The 15,421-nt window shown below is 29.6% G+C and overlaps 4 protein-coding genes and 1 long non-coding RNA gene across 6 annotated transcripts; 2 read left to right on the top strand and 3 right to left on the bottom strand.

Annotated features, from left to right (window-relative positions):
* Nucleotides 1–1,710: 1,710 nt before the first annotated feature.
* LOC140181084 (uncharacterized) lies at nt 1,711–2,704 on the bottom strand. The gene is made up of 2 exons (XR_011875738.1): nt 2,599–2,704; nt 1,711–2,105 (listed from the first exon to the last, which is right to left on the bottom strand). It is a non-coding gene; the product is annotated as an uncharacterized lncRNA (long non-coding RNA).
* A 1,636-nt stretch (nt 2,705–4,340) lies between these two features.
* Nucleotides 4,341–6,198, bottom strand: LOC112765602 (uncharacterized). The gene is made up of 3 exons (XM_025811495.2): nt 5,999–6,198; nt 5,527–5,856; nt 4,341–4,713 (listed from the first exon to the last, which is right to left on the bottom strand). The coding sequence occupies exons 1-3, from the start codon at nt 6,084–6,086 to the stop codon at nt 4,529–4,531; spliced, it is 603 nt and encodes a 200-aa protein (XP_025667280.1). The 5' UTR covers nt 6,087–6,198; the 3' UTR covers nt 4,341–4,528.
* Nucleotides 6,199–7,983: 1,785 nt separating this feature from the next.
* Nucleotides 7,984–9,579, top strand: LOC112766484 (signal peptidase complex subunit 1). 2 transcript variants are annotated; one of them, XM_025812382.3, is made up of 2 exons: nt 7,984–8,136; nt 9,145–9,579. In XM_025812382.3, the coding sequence occupies exon 2, from the start codon at nt 9,145–9,147 to the stop codon at nt 9,424–9,426; it is 282 nt and encodes a 93-aa protein (XP_025668167.1). In that variant the 5' UTR covers nt 7,984–8,136; the 3' UTR covers nt 9,427–9,579. The 2 variants fall into 2 exon arrangements, with proteins under 2 accessions (XP_025668167.1, XP_072079358.1); XM_072223257.1 differs by lacking the exon at nt 7,984–8,136 and adding an exon at nt 8,783–8,919.
* A 226-nt stretch (nt 9,580–9,805) lies between these two features.
* LOC112764825 (uncharacterized) lies at nt 9,806–12,174 on the top strand. The gene has a single exon (XM_025810620.2). It carries the CDS (start codon nt 10,470–10,472, stop codon nt 11,892–11,894), a length of 1,425 nt encoding a protein of 474 aa, XP_025666405.1. The 5' UTR covers nt 9,806–10,469; the 3' UTR covers nt 11,895–12,174.
* A 24-nt stretch (nt 12,175–12,198) lies between these two features.
* LOC112764826 (purple acid phosphatase 18) lies at nt 12,199–15,078 on the bottom strand. The gene is made up of 5 exons (XM_025810621.3): nt 14,685–15,078; nt 13,427–14,095; nt 13,004–13,192; nt 12,827–12,915; nt 12,199–12,741 (listed from the first exon to the last, which is right to left on the bottom strand). Exons 1-5 carry the CDS (start codon nt 14,841–14,843, stop codon nt 12,522–12,524), a joined length of 1,326 nt encoding a protein of 441 aa, XP_025666406.1. The 5' UTR covers nt 14,844–15,078; the 3' UTR covers nt 12,199–12,521.
* Nucleotides 15,079–15,421: the final 343 nt, after the last annotated feature.

The raw sequence follows: 15,421 nt of genomic DNA, 5'->3' as shown, positions 1-15,421 counted from the left end.
CAAATACAATCACAGTGTACAAGCTAAGCTAAGAGTTTAATACTGAAACAAAATTTCATTTCATTTTTAATTCCAAAATAGATTGTCACTTGGCCGGTATATAGAAACAATACTCAAGGGTCAATTAATCTAAGAAATAAAAGTTTATTTTATATCACGAGAACTGAAAAAGTGAAAAGTGAACCAAACGGTATTTAATTACAAAACGAGATTACGTCAAATATATAATTACAATAGTTAATATTAAATTATTGTCACCAACACGTATATCTTATTAGTAGAAGGATTAATCTAGTTCACTATTATAGATAGAATTGAAATATATTAAATGAGGGTGATTATTAATTAAGGACTGCTGTTTATTTTACTTAAAAATGTTAAACTCTTCAATCAAATAAAACTTCAAGGAGGTACTTTTTTATTTTCTTTAAACAAACTAAAAAATGCAACATATATATAGAAGGTTTGATGTAGTCATTTTATCCAAAAGCAGACAATCAATCAAATTTCTTTGGACAAAATGTTTAATTAAATTTACTAATTATATATATATATATATATATATATATATATATATATATTTATTACTTTAATTTGCCATTAACTAATTAGAACCCGTTTCCAAGCCGCCAAAATTTTGCGGCGGATAATGTTGGGTGACTGAAAATTTTTTTATATGTAAATTATATATAAATTTTAGGTTAGATCTTCTTAAAATTTTATTTTAATTTTATTTTTTTTATCTAAATACTTTTTATTTTTCTTTAATATTTTATCTAACTCCACTCTTGACGACTGATAAAATTTTGAAAGAGAATACAAGATGAGGTTTAATTCAAAATCTTAAGATACTAAATTTTTAGATATTTCATCTTATATTTTTTTTATTTTTTGATGTAAAATTAATTTTATGTATTTCTCACACTTACAACATTAATACACGCCACTAAAAAATTAGTGTTGGATGCTCTTTTTGTTGTGGTATACGAAGCTTTATTATTAGTACGTAGACCGTAGTTAAATACTTATTAGATATTAAAGGGAAAGTATGAGGAGCCAATGAAATATTTATACAATAATGTTTACAATGAAGGTTTATGGAGTATTAGAGATATAATCATTAGTGTTACCTTTTCTCATCAGCTAAAGTTTTTGGGATGAGTGGTATCATGACATAGTATTAGAGCGCTAGATCCGAAAGATCAAGAGTTCGATTCTTGGTGAATTCTAAAATTAGTTTGATTTTTTGAGAAGATGTTTATTATCCCTAGTACTCGAATGGTTATTCTAGATAGTATGAGAGATGTTCATTTTGTAACTCAATAGCCCATTGTACATATTGTACAAATAATCTATTGTCTCCCTAGCGGGATAAGGGAAAGTATGAGGAGCCAATAGAATATTTATACAATGTGTACAATGGAGGTTTATGGAATATTAGAGATATAATCATTAATGTTATCTTTTCCCATCAGCTAAAGTTTTTGGGATGAGTGATATTATGACATAGTATTAAAGCTAGGACTGACAATTCATACCCTACCCGCGGGTACCCAACCCGGTCCAACCCGTTCGGGTAGGGTAGGGTACGGTTCGGGTATGCCTGCGGGTAGGGTAGGGTACGGGTTTAGTTTACGTTTTTATTTTTTATTTTTATTTTTAGTATTTTTTATTTTTTGAATTTTGTAAAAAAAAAGTGAAAACAAAAAATAAAAACAGAAAATAGAATTTTATTATTTTTATTTTTTTTATAAAATTTAAATAAAAAAACTAAAAATAAAAACAGAAAATAAAAATATATTCCAAACGCAACTAACATTTTTTTCACTTTTTCAAACTAATAAGTGAAAAGTTACCAAAAGGAAAAAAAACACTAATAAGTGAAATAACAATAAATAATCAAGAACGTAAGAACTATATATGTTGTGATTGTGGATGAACAGGAGACCGAAGATGAGGATGAGGATGAAGATGGCAAGAACCATGGCGAGGTGGCTTCTTGGTTGGTCGAGGAAGAGGAAGAGGACGAAGATGACGAAAATTGGCCCATGGATCATATATATAAGCCGGCGGCGGATCGTTATAATTAGCGGCGAGATAATAACCTATTGAACGAGAATCATAAAAAAAATTTCTTTCAACTTCATATAACATATATAGAAGAATATAATGATGAATTGTCCATTCTAAATTATAGAGATATTAATCAACTGAATCACTTGTTAAATCTTTCAATAACCCATCATCATCATGAGCCTTCAACATAGCATCATCATGTCCTAAAATTCTCTCTTATGATGGATATAGAAAAAAAATATTTATACAAATAGATATTGCAGCTGTCTTTAAAATTTTTTAATTAGAGATTAAAAATATATATTTTATCACTTTAAAATGGCAATTTTTTGCACTAATAATTAACAATTAATGGGTATGGAAATCAATTTTATGCTTAATAATAATAATAATAATAATAATAATAATAATAATAATAATAATAATAAATCAGAAAAAAGAATATACAAAGATAATAATATGGAAAGTGGAAAGCATATACTTTGGGTTATTGGTGATGAAATAAGGAAAGAGAAGACTCACCCTTTTTCAATTCATGCGTAAAGACATGTGAAGGTAAGACAAGAACAAAAAGAACAACAAAGGAAACCAAAACCTTGGAGCTATCCATGTGTGATCACACTCAGATATATGCAATGCAAGTCCAATTATATATATATATATATATATGTATTTGGCCATTATTGAAGGCCAAGAGTAAAGAATACTATTAAATATAATTATAATTGAAATTAATTTTTTTTATAATTAAAAAATTATCTATTTTTTTTCTATCTTTCGTATTCTTTTATTCGTTTCATCTTTTTTATATATTATTATCAATAATTAATTATAAAATTGACAATTAAAATGTGCAATATGACATTATCTAATTGTAATTAAAATTAAATTAAAATATAACTATATTATATTACTAATTTAATAATTAAAATGTATCACATGACACTTTTTTATTATAACTAAAAAAAATATTTTTTTTTAAATTAATAAATTTTCTTCTTACATCCTCTTATCTACATCTCTCCCCTTATCTTTCTCTCTCTTTTTTCTTTCAATCTCTATTTTTCTCCATCTTTGTGTTCTAAACAAATTAATAAAATAATATAATTTAAATAAATTCATAAAATTATAAAAAATGCATTAAATTTATAATTAATTTTCATTAAAAAAATATTTAATAATATTATTCTCATAAAAAATATTATTATTATATGTATATTTTTTAGTTTTTTTATTGAATTTTAAATTTTCACGGTTTATCTTTCTAATTTATATTTTTACTTTTCTTCTTTCAAATATTTATTTCATATCATTTGAAGAGAATATTAATGTTGTGATCAATAATTAAAATCAATATTCAATTGTTTAAAAAAATTTGATTTTAAATTAATTTTATAACTATTAATATAATTTTTTATACTAATATATATCTAATTATATTTTTATATAGATAAAGAAAAAAATATTATTTTTAAATAACAAACATGAAAATTAATTATTTTTATTTGTACAACAAACTTAACACCTAATCAAATATAAAAATATACATATTAAAGTTTTTTAAGTTTTAGATAATGAATATTAAAATTATTTATTAATAAAAATTAAGCTCTTTTACACGAAAATAAAAACTAAACAATTTTATGATTTAATTTTTTTTACGAAAATTCTGATCTTCATAGTCGGCAAAAATTTTTGTCTCTTATAATCTTTTTATAAAAATAGTTTGATTTTATAAATTATTTTTGTGTCATAATCTATAATATTAGAATAAAATCAACATAATTTTTAAAAATTTATATTTCTGTAATGTAATACGGTTAAAAATAATAATTTATTATTAATTTTACATCGACAATCAATCCTATATTATCATATTATAGTAAAATAACTCATCTTCAAATTCACTATTCAAAAGATTATATAAATACATAAATTTAATTGTATGACTATTAAAATCAAACTCTATTATTAATTACCAGGACAAAATTAGAATAATTTTTTAAAATGGGCCAATATAAAGAAAATATAACTTTAAAAGAAGAAAAAAAATAAAATTAGAAGAAACTAATATAAAATTTAAAGGATTATATACATAATTAACAAGTTTGATAATGTGCTATGCACGGAATAAAAATAAAATTATTAATTATTAATTTGTTAAATTGAAATCAATAATGAGGTAATTATATACATTATTATAAATTTTTAAATTAAAAAATATAGAATTCATATATATATATATATAATTACTCGAGTCAATATAAAAACCAACAACAAATTAACATATATTTATGCTTTTATTTCAACACTGCTGGACAATTATATGGCCACAAAATAAAGATCAATAATATTATTTAAATAGGGCATGTATACATAATCATATCATATATATTATGCATTTGCCATAGACAACATAACATGTAAATGTTTAATTTATTGATGGCATTAATTAGTTCATTGTCTCCTTATTAGCAGTGTCTCCATGACCCATTTTACCACCATCTATATATGCATGCATGGTGCTTGAAGTTTTGAGTGGAAAAGCATGAAAATATCTCCACTTATTAATTTCTGAAGGCCTCGTCAGTTTCCGATGCCTCATAACACTTCTACCCTCATAGCTTTCTTCTGGCTCTACAAATTTATTTATTATTTACCATAATAATAGTTAGAACAATAATATTCAAATATTTTATAATAAGATTTTAGGAACGTTATAACTAATTAAGTTTTTATATTGTTTATATGATACTTTAGTAAGTGTAAAGAAAATAATAAGATGAGATGTGTTGTTTAATTACTTCTTGATAGACAAGCTTAAGTAATTCAAATTAACAATTCTTTAATTAACCAATCACCCTTTTTTTTCACTTTCATTTTCGAAAATTAAAGAGAGAATAATATATAGTTATGGACAATTTTTTTTGTCATGTTAACTACAAAACTAATTAATTTTGGTTGGTTTAGTATTAGTTTCCTGGTCTGTTTAAATAAGTATTGGACGTTCGAATTTCGTCTTATACACACAATAAACTTATTAGTCGGCGATAACTCTTAAATATAATTCAAATACACTAGAATTAATCCTTAGCTTGCCAGATAAAAAAATACTATAAAAAAGAGAAAAGGATAAATAAATTCCTGATCTTTTGTCCCGCAGACATTTTCGTCTCTAACCATTGAAAAATATTTTTAAGTTTCTGACCTTCATAAAACTTGGACGGATCAGTTCCTAACGGAGGCATTTGGACGGATCAGTCCCTAACGGAAGGCATTTGGACGGAAAGACTGATCCGTCCAAGTTTTGTAAAGGTCAGGGACTTAAAAGTATTTTTCAATGGCTAGGGACAAAAATGTCCGTGGAACAAAAGTTCAGAGACCTATTTATCCTTTTCTCTAAAAAAAATAATTATAAAACCGTTAGTCATTAAAATGCGTATGTCTTACCTATATCTTCTAAGTTTAAGGGTTCCAAACCAAATGAATCACCAGAGAAAGACATCAATGGAGTGTGCATAGGAAGCAATGGAGTGTGAAAAGGAAGGAGGAAGCCCATCATGCGAGGATAGTAATTTGAAGGAGGAGGAAGAGGAGGAGCGCCGCCGCGACGAGGTGGTGGCCTTGTCGGACTATACTTCGAACCAGGAGGGGGATGAGGAATACTACCCCATTGATTTGGATAATAATAATAACCAAAACCATTGTGAATAATTGAGTCACTTGTTGAACCTTCTAACCCATGAACCTTCATAGCACGTAGTGTTGAAATTCTTTCCTCTAATTAATATAGAAAAAAAATTCATTCAATCAAAATGTGTTATTTGTGTTCAATGTAAATTCATTTAGAAAATAGAATATGCAAAAATAAGTTGGAAATTAAGAGTTTGTGTAAGAGAAATAGAGATAAAAAAAAACTCACCCTTGGATAATTCATGTTCCAAGGCATGTGAAGATAAGAGGAAAACACAAAGAAGAACAAACGAAATATAGTCCTTAGAGTTAGCCATTGATAATATAACACAATTTATGTAATAACAATCCTTTATATAGCTTAAGACCTTGTATGATAATAAGTTAATGACATACACAATTGCTATGTTTAAGCGATCATATAATTTGAAAATGCATGGTCAACTTGGCCTTTATAGAAACCTAACTGTCAAGTAGTATACGCTATTAGACGACCAATAATATATAGTACCGTTATGAAAATTCTAATGTAAATGTTCAAATTATAATAAATTATCATTTGTATCTATGAAAGATAGCTTCCGTGTGTTAAGAATATCCTAACGGACTAATTGTGTAACCAACGTTTGGGTACTCTTGGCACACGGAAGTTATCTTCCATGATTATAATTGTCGTTTTATTCTTATACGGGCCATTGTTCTTTCTTTTGAGAATTAACAATCATTAAATTTTAAATATTTTTGTTATAAAGGTTTTATATGTTATATATGAAATTATTTATTTTAAAAATTTAGGTTAAGTAATAAAAACCATAAAAATTATATTTTAAACAAATATTATTATTTAAATACTATCGATGTTATCTCAAGCCTTATTTTATTTATCCTTCTTAAGGCAAATGAGAAGGGAAAAAGACAAAGTGAGAATGACACAAAAGGTGGGGAATGCAATATTCCTCCTGTACATGAATAGTAAAAGACATAGTTATAATAACTGCACACATGCAAGAGAGAAGAGACAATTATTTGAATATGCATAGTCATTTGGTTAGTATAGAAAGCCAAGAATCAACTACAGAAATTTTTATTGATTTATTTCAATATCAACAATGCTAGGGAATCAAGAGGTATCAGCCAAAAACCAGCTAAATAATTTTAGGTGAATTCAAAACTTCTACGTAAATGGTGTTTATACTAAGTATTAGGATGTTTCTTCTACTAAGTATTAAAATATTTTTTTTTTCATACTAAATAAATGTTTTTTTATATATTTTATAAATTTTTTATATACTAAGAATCAGGATTGTTAAAAGTTCCATGATCTCGGTCCCTATTTCTTCAACGTATCATTCAAAATTTTAATTTATCAAATATTATAAATTAAAAATAAATAAAATTAATTAAATATAATTATAAATTAGTTAAATTATTTGCTTTTTGACTAATTATCTCTTAGTTGCATATACTTTTCCTTTCAATATATATGCGGATATGCCTATATATGGACACCATATGTGAAGGTCAATGGAGTTAATGACTTAATGTAATTGAAAAATTGGGTAATTTTAGTTACATACATGTCTTATTTATTATGCATATGTTATATTAGTATTAAATTAAATTAAATTAATTCGATTTATTACTAATATAATATATATGTAAATTGAATTAGTTTAATTGTTGATTCGATTTCTTATTTATACAATTTATTGATTTTTTTATTTTTAAGTTAATTTATTCTATATTAATTTTAAAATAAAAATATTAATAAAAAATATTTTTATTTAAATTCAAATAAAATATTTAAAAAAATAAATAATAATAAAAATTTAAATTTTATGTTTTAGTTCAAATTTCATAAAATATACATATTTATAAATTTATAAATTTAAAACGGAATAATAAATAATTTTTAAAAATTCGTTAAAATCATTTTTTGATTCATTAATATATCAAGAATTATTATTAAAATTTTTTATGTTAAATAATTTATTATAAATTATAATCCTTTAAGATGTTATAGGAGTTAAAATTTATTTTTTTTAAATTATAAATAACAAATAATTATATAATATAAAATTATCAACTATATTTATACCATATGTAATTTGTGAAATTTTATAAATATTTATAAAATATGTGATAATTTAATTAGTAAAAAAAAAACCTAAAATAAAATATATTATATTAGGGTTTGTTGATTTCTTAATCCTTATTTCCCTCTGATGCGCCGCCACGGCTCTCTGGGTTCTGCTCCATCCGTCAGCCTCACCTCTCTTCCGTCCGTCAGCGCGAATCGTTGGCGTCACCTCCTCCCCCAGCTTCCCAGCCTTGCCTCCTCCTCTGCTCTACGCCTCTGATCCACTCGTGAGCTTGTTTTACTTTAATTTGTCAATTTTCATTTTTCAATTTTTTGATAGCTTGATTCTTGTTTTTTTAACTATCTGGATCTTCCCCTTGTTCAAATCTCTAAATTATGCATGTCTCTCTGTCTAAAATCCAGCTCTGGATTGAACTACTTTGGTTGTGTGTTTTACTTAGATTTTTTTGATAGATCAATCTTCATTTATATTAATTTTTACATAATTCTAATTGAATTATTAGTTAATATGTCACTCGATTTTTAGGTTTCAAACTTGACTATCAAATGATTAATGATGATGGAGAGTTGGAAAGTGACCAAAGGGTGATGAATTGAAGGCTCAAATCTTATTAATATGATTTATTTATGATTTGTTGTAATGTTGCAACTTCTTGAGTCTTGTGTTAATTTGTTTAGTGACTACTGACTTGACATTAGGTTTGTTTTTGTGAGTATGTGGTTTGAATCTTAGTTTTTTTAATCATTGTTATATAAATTTTGAAGAGTAGATGATCAAATTAGTCCCGAAAGATTACTCATTCTTCAAATTGGTCTCCGAATGATTTTTTTAATAAAATTCATCCATTAATCATTGTTATATAACATGAAATTTAATTTTGTATGTTGGATTTTAGAGGTTAAAGGGGCGGGGCAGGTACTTGCAGGGCGGGTTAGGGTGCAAGGTTTTACTACTCGCGGGTAGTATTGGAGCGGGTTTTTTGTCTAATTAGGATGTGGCGGGGTAAGGCAGCGCGAAAACCCGTCCCATTGCCATCCCTTCATGATAGGTTGGACCTTCATGTTCTTCTTGGCTGTTGGCCTGTAATTAGATGCAATATTATCTGTAAGGACACAAGAAATTAAGAAAAAATAAATAATTCTTTAAAAGATTTTGAAAGTTTTTGTTGTAATTTCTTGCAAATGCTATGTTTTCTGGTGTGATAGCTTTCAATCTTTTGGATTCAGAGTGTGATTTAGTGTTCTTTGTTTAACTTCTCTTTGGCTTTGATTAGATGGATTGGCAAGGACAAAAGCTAGCAGAGCAGCTGATGCAGATATTGCTGCTTTCCTTTGCTGTGGTTGCATTCACAACTGGATATTTTATGGCTTCTTTCCAAATGATGATCCTCACATATTTTGGTGGTGTTGTTCTAACTACATTGGTGACCGTCCCTAATTGGCCGTTCTACAATCGCCATCCTCTCGAGTGGTTGGACCCAAGCGAAGTAGAGAAGCATCCGAAGCCGCAACCGTCTGCAAACTCAACTTCAAAGAAGAAACCTGTTAAGAAGTAAGACTTAGAATCGCAAAAGAAAAGATCACTTATTGTGGTTCTAGAAATACATGATTTTAAAGTTTAATTGTTTATACTTTTGACAGTAACTTGCATCCTATTTTAGTTTAATCTCTTTTAGATATTGATAATATAATTAATGGGGTTAGAGGAACATTGTCCTCTCGGTGATGGTCACTTAGTATACGATTTTAATCTTTCTCATGAACTAAATATGGTTCTTCAAAGCCAATGATCTATAACTCAAATGGTATAGTATCCGCGTACTCACATAGAAGTCGCGAGTTCGAGTCTCACTCCTAACTTGAAAAAAAAAAAATATTGCTTCAAACTCTTATGATTAAAACGACCAAATAGATGCATATTCAAGTTGATGCATATATTTTTGAAGTCGAAGTTCATGCTAGTAATGCTCCTCCACTTCCTTGGGATCATTTCTACGTTTTAGCTTGTTGTAAATTATGTGTAACATAGACCTAAGAAAAATGATTAAAATTATATTTTTATTTATTTTTGGTCTAAGGATTTATAGCTGAAATGAACTTAATTTCACAGGTCAAATGACATCTTTTTTTCATCACTTCAAATTCATACTCAAAAACACGAATGGTACTTTTACTACATTATTGGAATAGTACTTTTATTGATTTATTTGAAAGGTTTTATTTCATTCTTTTTTTTAGAAGAAAAAGTTTTAATTCTAACTTAAAAAAAAGACTAAATTAGGATATAGGCCTAGGATATATTAAAAAGATAAACAAAACTATTTCAATTTATTAGCTAATTGGTTGTTGTTGGAATTTAAAAAAATCCACGCTTATTTGAACAAATAAGTGAGCTAATCAAATTGAGTATTGACTGAGCCAAGTTAATTACAATAAAAAATAAGCATAATCATAAATAAATTTAAAAAATAAGATTGTTTAACGCAAAAATTATTTATACGAATTTAGAGGTTTATATATCTTACAATTATATGTCTCCAAAACTAAGGATAGATGATGAGCACACAAACCATTAACCAAAATCCTACAACAAAAAACGATGCCTTTTCTAGGAACCCGGATCCAACCCAAAGCCCGGTTCAGCTTCCTCTTCAACCCCCCTCCTCCTCCTCCTCCTCCTTCTTCTTCTTTGCACTCACGCAAGCTCTTTCAGCGAACACTTATCATGTCTTCGACTATGACGCAGTCCAACAAATCAAAAAGACCAATTTGCCCCTCTTGCTCCAAACCCGATCGAACCTGCCTTTGCTCTCGGATCCGGGTCTCTGGAATCGAGAATTCCGTGAAAGTAACCATCTTGCACCACGCATTGGAGAGCAAGCACCCCCTTAATTCCACTAGAATCGCCAAGCTGGGACTCAAGAACCTCACTGTTGCAACTGTTTCAGACGTTAATTTCGGTGCCCGGTTTGTGATTCGGTTAATTGACCCGAAGTATTTCAAATCGGGTTCTTCGGTTCGCAATGTGAGAAGTAATGGGTTGCTTTGTCGTCAGTTTGAAGAAGCTGGAGGGATCCGGAAGCTGTTTTGTGAGAAAGATTGTAACTTGGTTGATTCTAGTGGTGGAAAGTGTGGTTTGGAAAATGGTGTTTGTGATGATGATGATGATGATGATGATGATGATGATGATGATGATTGTGCAATGTTGAATGGTCAAGTTGGGGAAATTTTGGTTGATTCGGATTCTGTTCCAAATTGTGGTGTTTATGGAGAAACCCGGAAGTTGTTTGCTAAGAAAGATTTTAACTTGGTTGATAGTGCTGGAAAATTTGGGCTGCAAAGTTATGGTGCATTGGTGAATGGTGAAGTTGAGAAAAGTTCCAATATTCCAAGTTTTGATACTAATTGTGCTGGAAGGCCTGCTATTACTTTTAATATTGGCAAATATGGTAAAGTTAGTTCTCTATCTCATATTTGGATGTCAGATTCTCAATCCAGCTGGTTGTCAAGTTTTGACTATGTTTTGGATCATGATGAAGCTTGTGAAGCACTCTCAAAAGGGTTTTTGGTGAAGAAGTTTCAAAGCAGGAAATTGGATAATAGGGGCATTGATTTGGAAGAATTTGAGGAATTTGAGATTGAGGTTCCACCAGGATCAGCACTACTATTTCCTTCTGATAAGGCTGTTACTATTGGTGAGCTTGATGCTATTGGTTTTGAGGTGAAGAACTTGATTGTTCTGGATGGAACATGGTCCAAGGCAAAGAGAGTGTATAGTGAAAACCCTTGGTTGAATATCTTGCCTCATTTGAAGCTAGAAGTGAATGAGATGAGCTTGTATAGTGATGTAAGGCACCAACCTAAAGCTGGTTATTTGTCCACCATTGAGAGCATTGTGCATGCATTGAAGGCATTTGGGGAGGAGAATCATGAGGATTTGGATAGACTCTTGGACACTTTTGAGGCCATGGTTGGAGACCAAAGGCGTTGTAAAGATGAGAGATTGAGCAAAACTCTTCCCTAGTTGATGAGGCCTTTTCTTCTGTTTAACCCAAAATAGAAACTATGTTCAATGAATTAAGAATCATTAAACCTATGAGTTTTTAGCTCTTGTATCCCAAGTAGTGATAGAACTATTCATTTTTGTGTGACTTCTACTTTTTGTGACTCAAATTACTACAAAAAATAGTTACACAGACATTTTACCTGTATTTTTTAGCTGCAAGCAACATGGAAATTCTACTAGATTATAATATGTATGGATAAAATTATGCTCCATTTGCTATACAATGATAGACCAATCATGCCATGCTTTAGACACAAATCAATACAAAAACTCACATTTGCATTGGTTATATAGGCAGTTCTTAAACTTCTTATGTACACAAATCAAGCTAACAAGTTCTCACAATACAAGTAACACCATCCAAGAGAACATCATCATTACACTAAAAGTTGATGACTTAATTATATTTCTCTGTCTTTTGAGCACTCAAATATACAAGTATACAATCAGAACCAGTTTCAATATGCTAAATGCTTCAGTATCATCAATCTATATTCTATATAGTCCTTTCAAGCTGCTAGTAGTGTCATATATACTCTTGCTAATCCACCAAGTTAAGGGATGGCACCGGCGGATCTGAGGCTTTTATGGTGTCATAAGCATACTCCGGAGTTCATGGCTCTTGTCATCAACACATCTCGAGCTAACCAAAGAGGTTATCCAGAAATCATCAGCTTTTACTGACTCATCATCATCATTCCTGTGCCAACTCCAGTAAGCATGAGTTGAGTTAACCATTGTCAGCTCGCCGTGTCCGAAACTAGCTTCGCGAAATTCCGACCAATTTGGTTGTGGATTTATATACCTGTCAAAGTACAATTATGTAAGGATACATCTAACAATAATAATGAAAAAAAAAAGGTTTCTAAATAAGTTTCTGGCATACTAACCTATGAGCTAAGCCTTCTCTATTTCCTCCATCACCAATAGTTATATGCACAGCACCACAAGGATCCGGTCTTCCGTCATACACGCGCTTCTGTCAATCAGACAAAACAACACTTAAGACCGCGACACCATAAATAATGATTAAAAAGAAAATAAAAGACTAAATCATGCAAGCATACCGAGCGTTCATAAGCATGAACATGCCCAGCAATAACTAAATCAACACTAGCAGCATAAAGCAATGACTCCATAGCTGCCTTCATAGCATCTCCTTCACCTTGATGAGCCTTGTTACTATTATACCATGGTACATGAAACAACACAACCAGCCAAGGTGTCCTTTTCCTATCCACCTTTGATAGATCTGCCTGTAAGCGAAGATAAGATCGAAAATGATAAGGGGGTTAAATGAGTTTTTAGTCTTTGCTAAATTGAGTCCAATTTCACTAATTTTACAGATACGAAAATCTTATTTAAGTGAGTGATAACTATCAATGTATCCAAACAATGGTGGAATAAGATTTCTCTTCTATAATTTTAATCTAAGATGCCATTTACTAGTTATAAAAGTATGTCCTTGATCAATTGGGAAACAAACAAACCTTTAGCCATCTGTATTGTTCTGACCACTCATCATAATCTGCATAGGAGCCAAGCATAACAATATGAACACCTGCAACTTCAAAAGAATAGTAGAGATTTGATGTTGATCCACTCTCTTCAAATGGCATCTTCCATCTGGAATTATAGGACACAAAACCATCCTTCAACAATGGTATATTCTCCTCTTCATGGTTCCCCTCAGTTACCATCCATGGCCTTGAACTAGCAAGTGGCTCCACTAGCTTCCCAAAGGAGTCCCATAGATGCTGCATATAATCGGCATAGGAAAGGTCTCCCGGAAGCAGGTACACATGGTGTTTACACTGATCTATATGATCTAATGTCGATTCGGTCCAGCCAGTCTGCCCCAAATCCCCGGCAACGGCGAATGTAATTGGGAATTGAGCTGGAGGAGTCTTAAGCTTGAACTCTGGACCTTGTCCACCACATCGATAATAGTACACAGTGTTGTATTCCAAAGGACCAATCACAGTATGGTGTATCTTTCCTGAGCTATATAGCATATAACTATAAGAAGTGAAATCTCCTTCGGCTACTAAATCATATATGCCAGGTGATTTTCCATATTCTACATAAGAAGGTGAGTTTTTATCATCAGTTATCCATGAAACTCTCATGTGCTTCTCTCCTGCTAAAGAAATGTGCACCTGGAATAGAAATTTCAACATCTTAGAATCTGGAAAATTTAATAAGCAGCATAAGTGAGCATGCATGAAGATATTGATGTGAGTGCTTCTACAAAGAAGGAAGTCATTGTTCATGAAAACATTATCATAAAGAGACAAAAAAAAATATGTTGAAAAATACAATGGTCATAAAGCAGGAAGCACAATCTGGAAGATTAAGAATCATTCTATTTTGTAGAATTCCTTCCTTTTTTTAATTAAAAAAAATTGTATATAACATGAAGGACTATCAAGTCTCAACTTTACCCTCTTTCAGCTATTTATTTATTTATTTTGAAAATATATTATATTATCAATCTAGAATCAGAAAATGATAAATTTTTAATCCATGATCAGAAACTATAGGAAGTTATCAGTATTACAGACAATCGTTCGATATTACCAACAAGTCAAGTGTGATGTTTACTCAACCAAGATTCAAACTTATTCAGAAACAGAGAAACAAATCAAATACTATAGGAGTGATAATAAAACCAAATATTAATAAAAGGATGATATAAAGCAGATTAATAATAAAATATGAAGAGGATGAAAAAAAAATGATTTTGACCTGTTGGGGTTGAGAATTGGTTTTTGAATCCCATGGCCATCTGAAGCCTCCTCCTAAGTCCAAGTTTTTCCGAGGAAGAGGCCTAACATATGCTTCTGGTGTGGCAGTTGAAGAGAGTAACACAGCAACCACCAACCTTAGGAGTTTGAGGAGTTCCATGTTTTGATATGAGAATGAATCTATGGTGGAAAAAGGAAAAGGAAGGACAAGAATCTACAGTGTTGTACTTTGTGTTCAACCGTTGACAAAAATCTTGTATGCATCATAAGATATAAGAATCCATTTCACCGAATGATATCACCTAATTTGTCCTTTCTCTTTCAATGTAATGTGTCTTATCTTAAATGAGAAGTTTGTATTTCTAGTTTCTGAAAACTAAATTCAGTGTATTCAGATTTTTCAGTGTAACTGTTACTATTAATTTATCTTTTATATATTAAATATATAATAATAAATATAAAATTAGTTAAGATAATAAATATTTAATATTTTAATAAAAGGGATTTTATTCTTCAAAATAACAAGAAAATATATATATTAATAAAAGACATTTAAAAAAAATTGTGCACTAAATTCTCCCAATATTCTTAGATAGATTTTTGTATTTATGTTTAATTAAAAAATAAAATAGTTTGTTTCTAGACATGGATCAGTTTAAGCTAGGGTGTTCATGGATCGGGTGAAATCGGATTTGTCCTTATCCAGACCCAATTCTAAATATATATTGGATCTACTTT

This window comes from Arachis hypogaea, chromosome 17 (genome assembly GCF_003086295.3).
Source record: "Arachis hypogaea cultivar Tifrunner chromosome 17, arahy.Tifrunner.gnm2.J5K5, whole genome shotgun sequence".
Lineage (NCBI taxonomy): Eukaryota > Viridiplantae > Streptophyta > Magnoliopsida > Fabales > Fabaceae > Arachis > Arachis hypogaea.
Note: the sequence above shows the minus strand (reverse complement) of the source record. Positions and strands in the feature narration are given on the sequence as shown.

Bases quoted from the DNA above. Each gene is read 5' to 3' on its own strand.
- LOC112765602 (XM_025811495.2), bottom strand. From the start codon at position 6,086: ATGGCTAACTCTAAGGACTATATTTCGTTTGTTCTTCTTTGTGTTTTC. The intron at 5,857-5,998 runs GTGAGTTTTTTT...TATATTAATTAG, and splicing joins GGAACATGAATTATCCAAGG to AGGAAAGAATTTCAACACTA. The intron at 4,714-5,526 runs GTAAGACATACG...ATAAATTTGTAG, and splicing joins CTTAAACTTAGAAGATATAG to AGCCAGAAGAAAGCTATGAG.
- LOC112766484 (XM_025812382.3), top strand. From the start codon at position 9,145: ATGGATTGGCAAGGACAAAAGCTAGCAGAGCAGCTGATGCAGATATTG.
- LOC112764825 (XM_025810620.2), top strand. From the start codon at position 10,470: ATGCCTTTTCTAGGAACCCGGATCCAACCCAAAGCCCGGTTCAGCTTC.
- LOC112764826 (XM_025810621.3), bottom strand. From the start codon at position 14,843: ATGGAACTCCTCAAACTCCTAAGGTTGGTGGTTGCTGTGTTACTCTCT. The intron at 14,096-14,684 runs GTCAAAATCATT...TTTCTATTCCAG, and splicing joins CCAATTCTCAACCCCAACAG to GTGCACATTTCTTTAGCAGG. The intron at 12,916-13,003 runs GTATGCTTGCAT...TCTGATTGACAG, and splicing joins TTCATGCTTATGAACGCTCG to AAGCGCGTGTATGACGGAAG.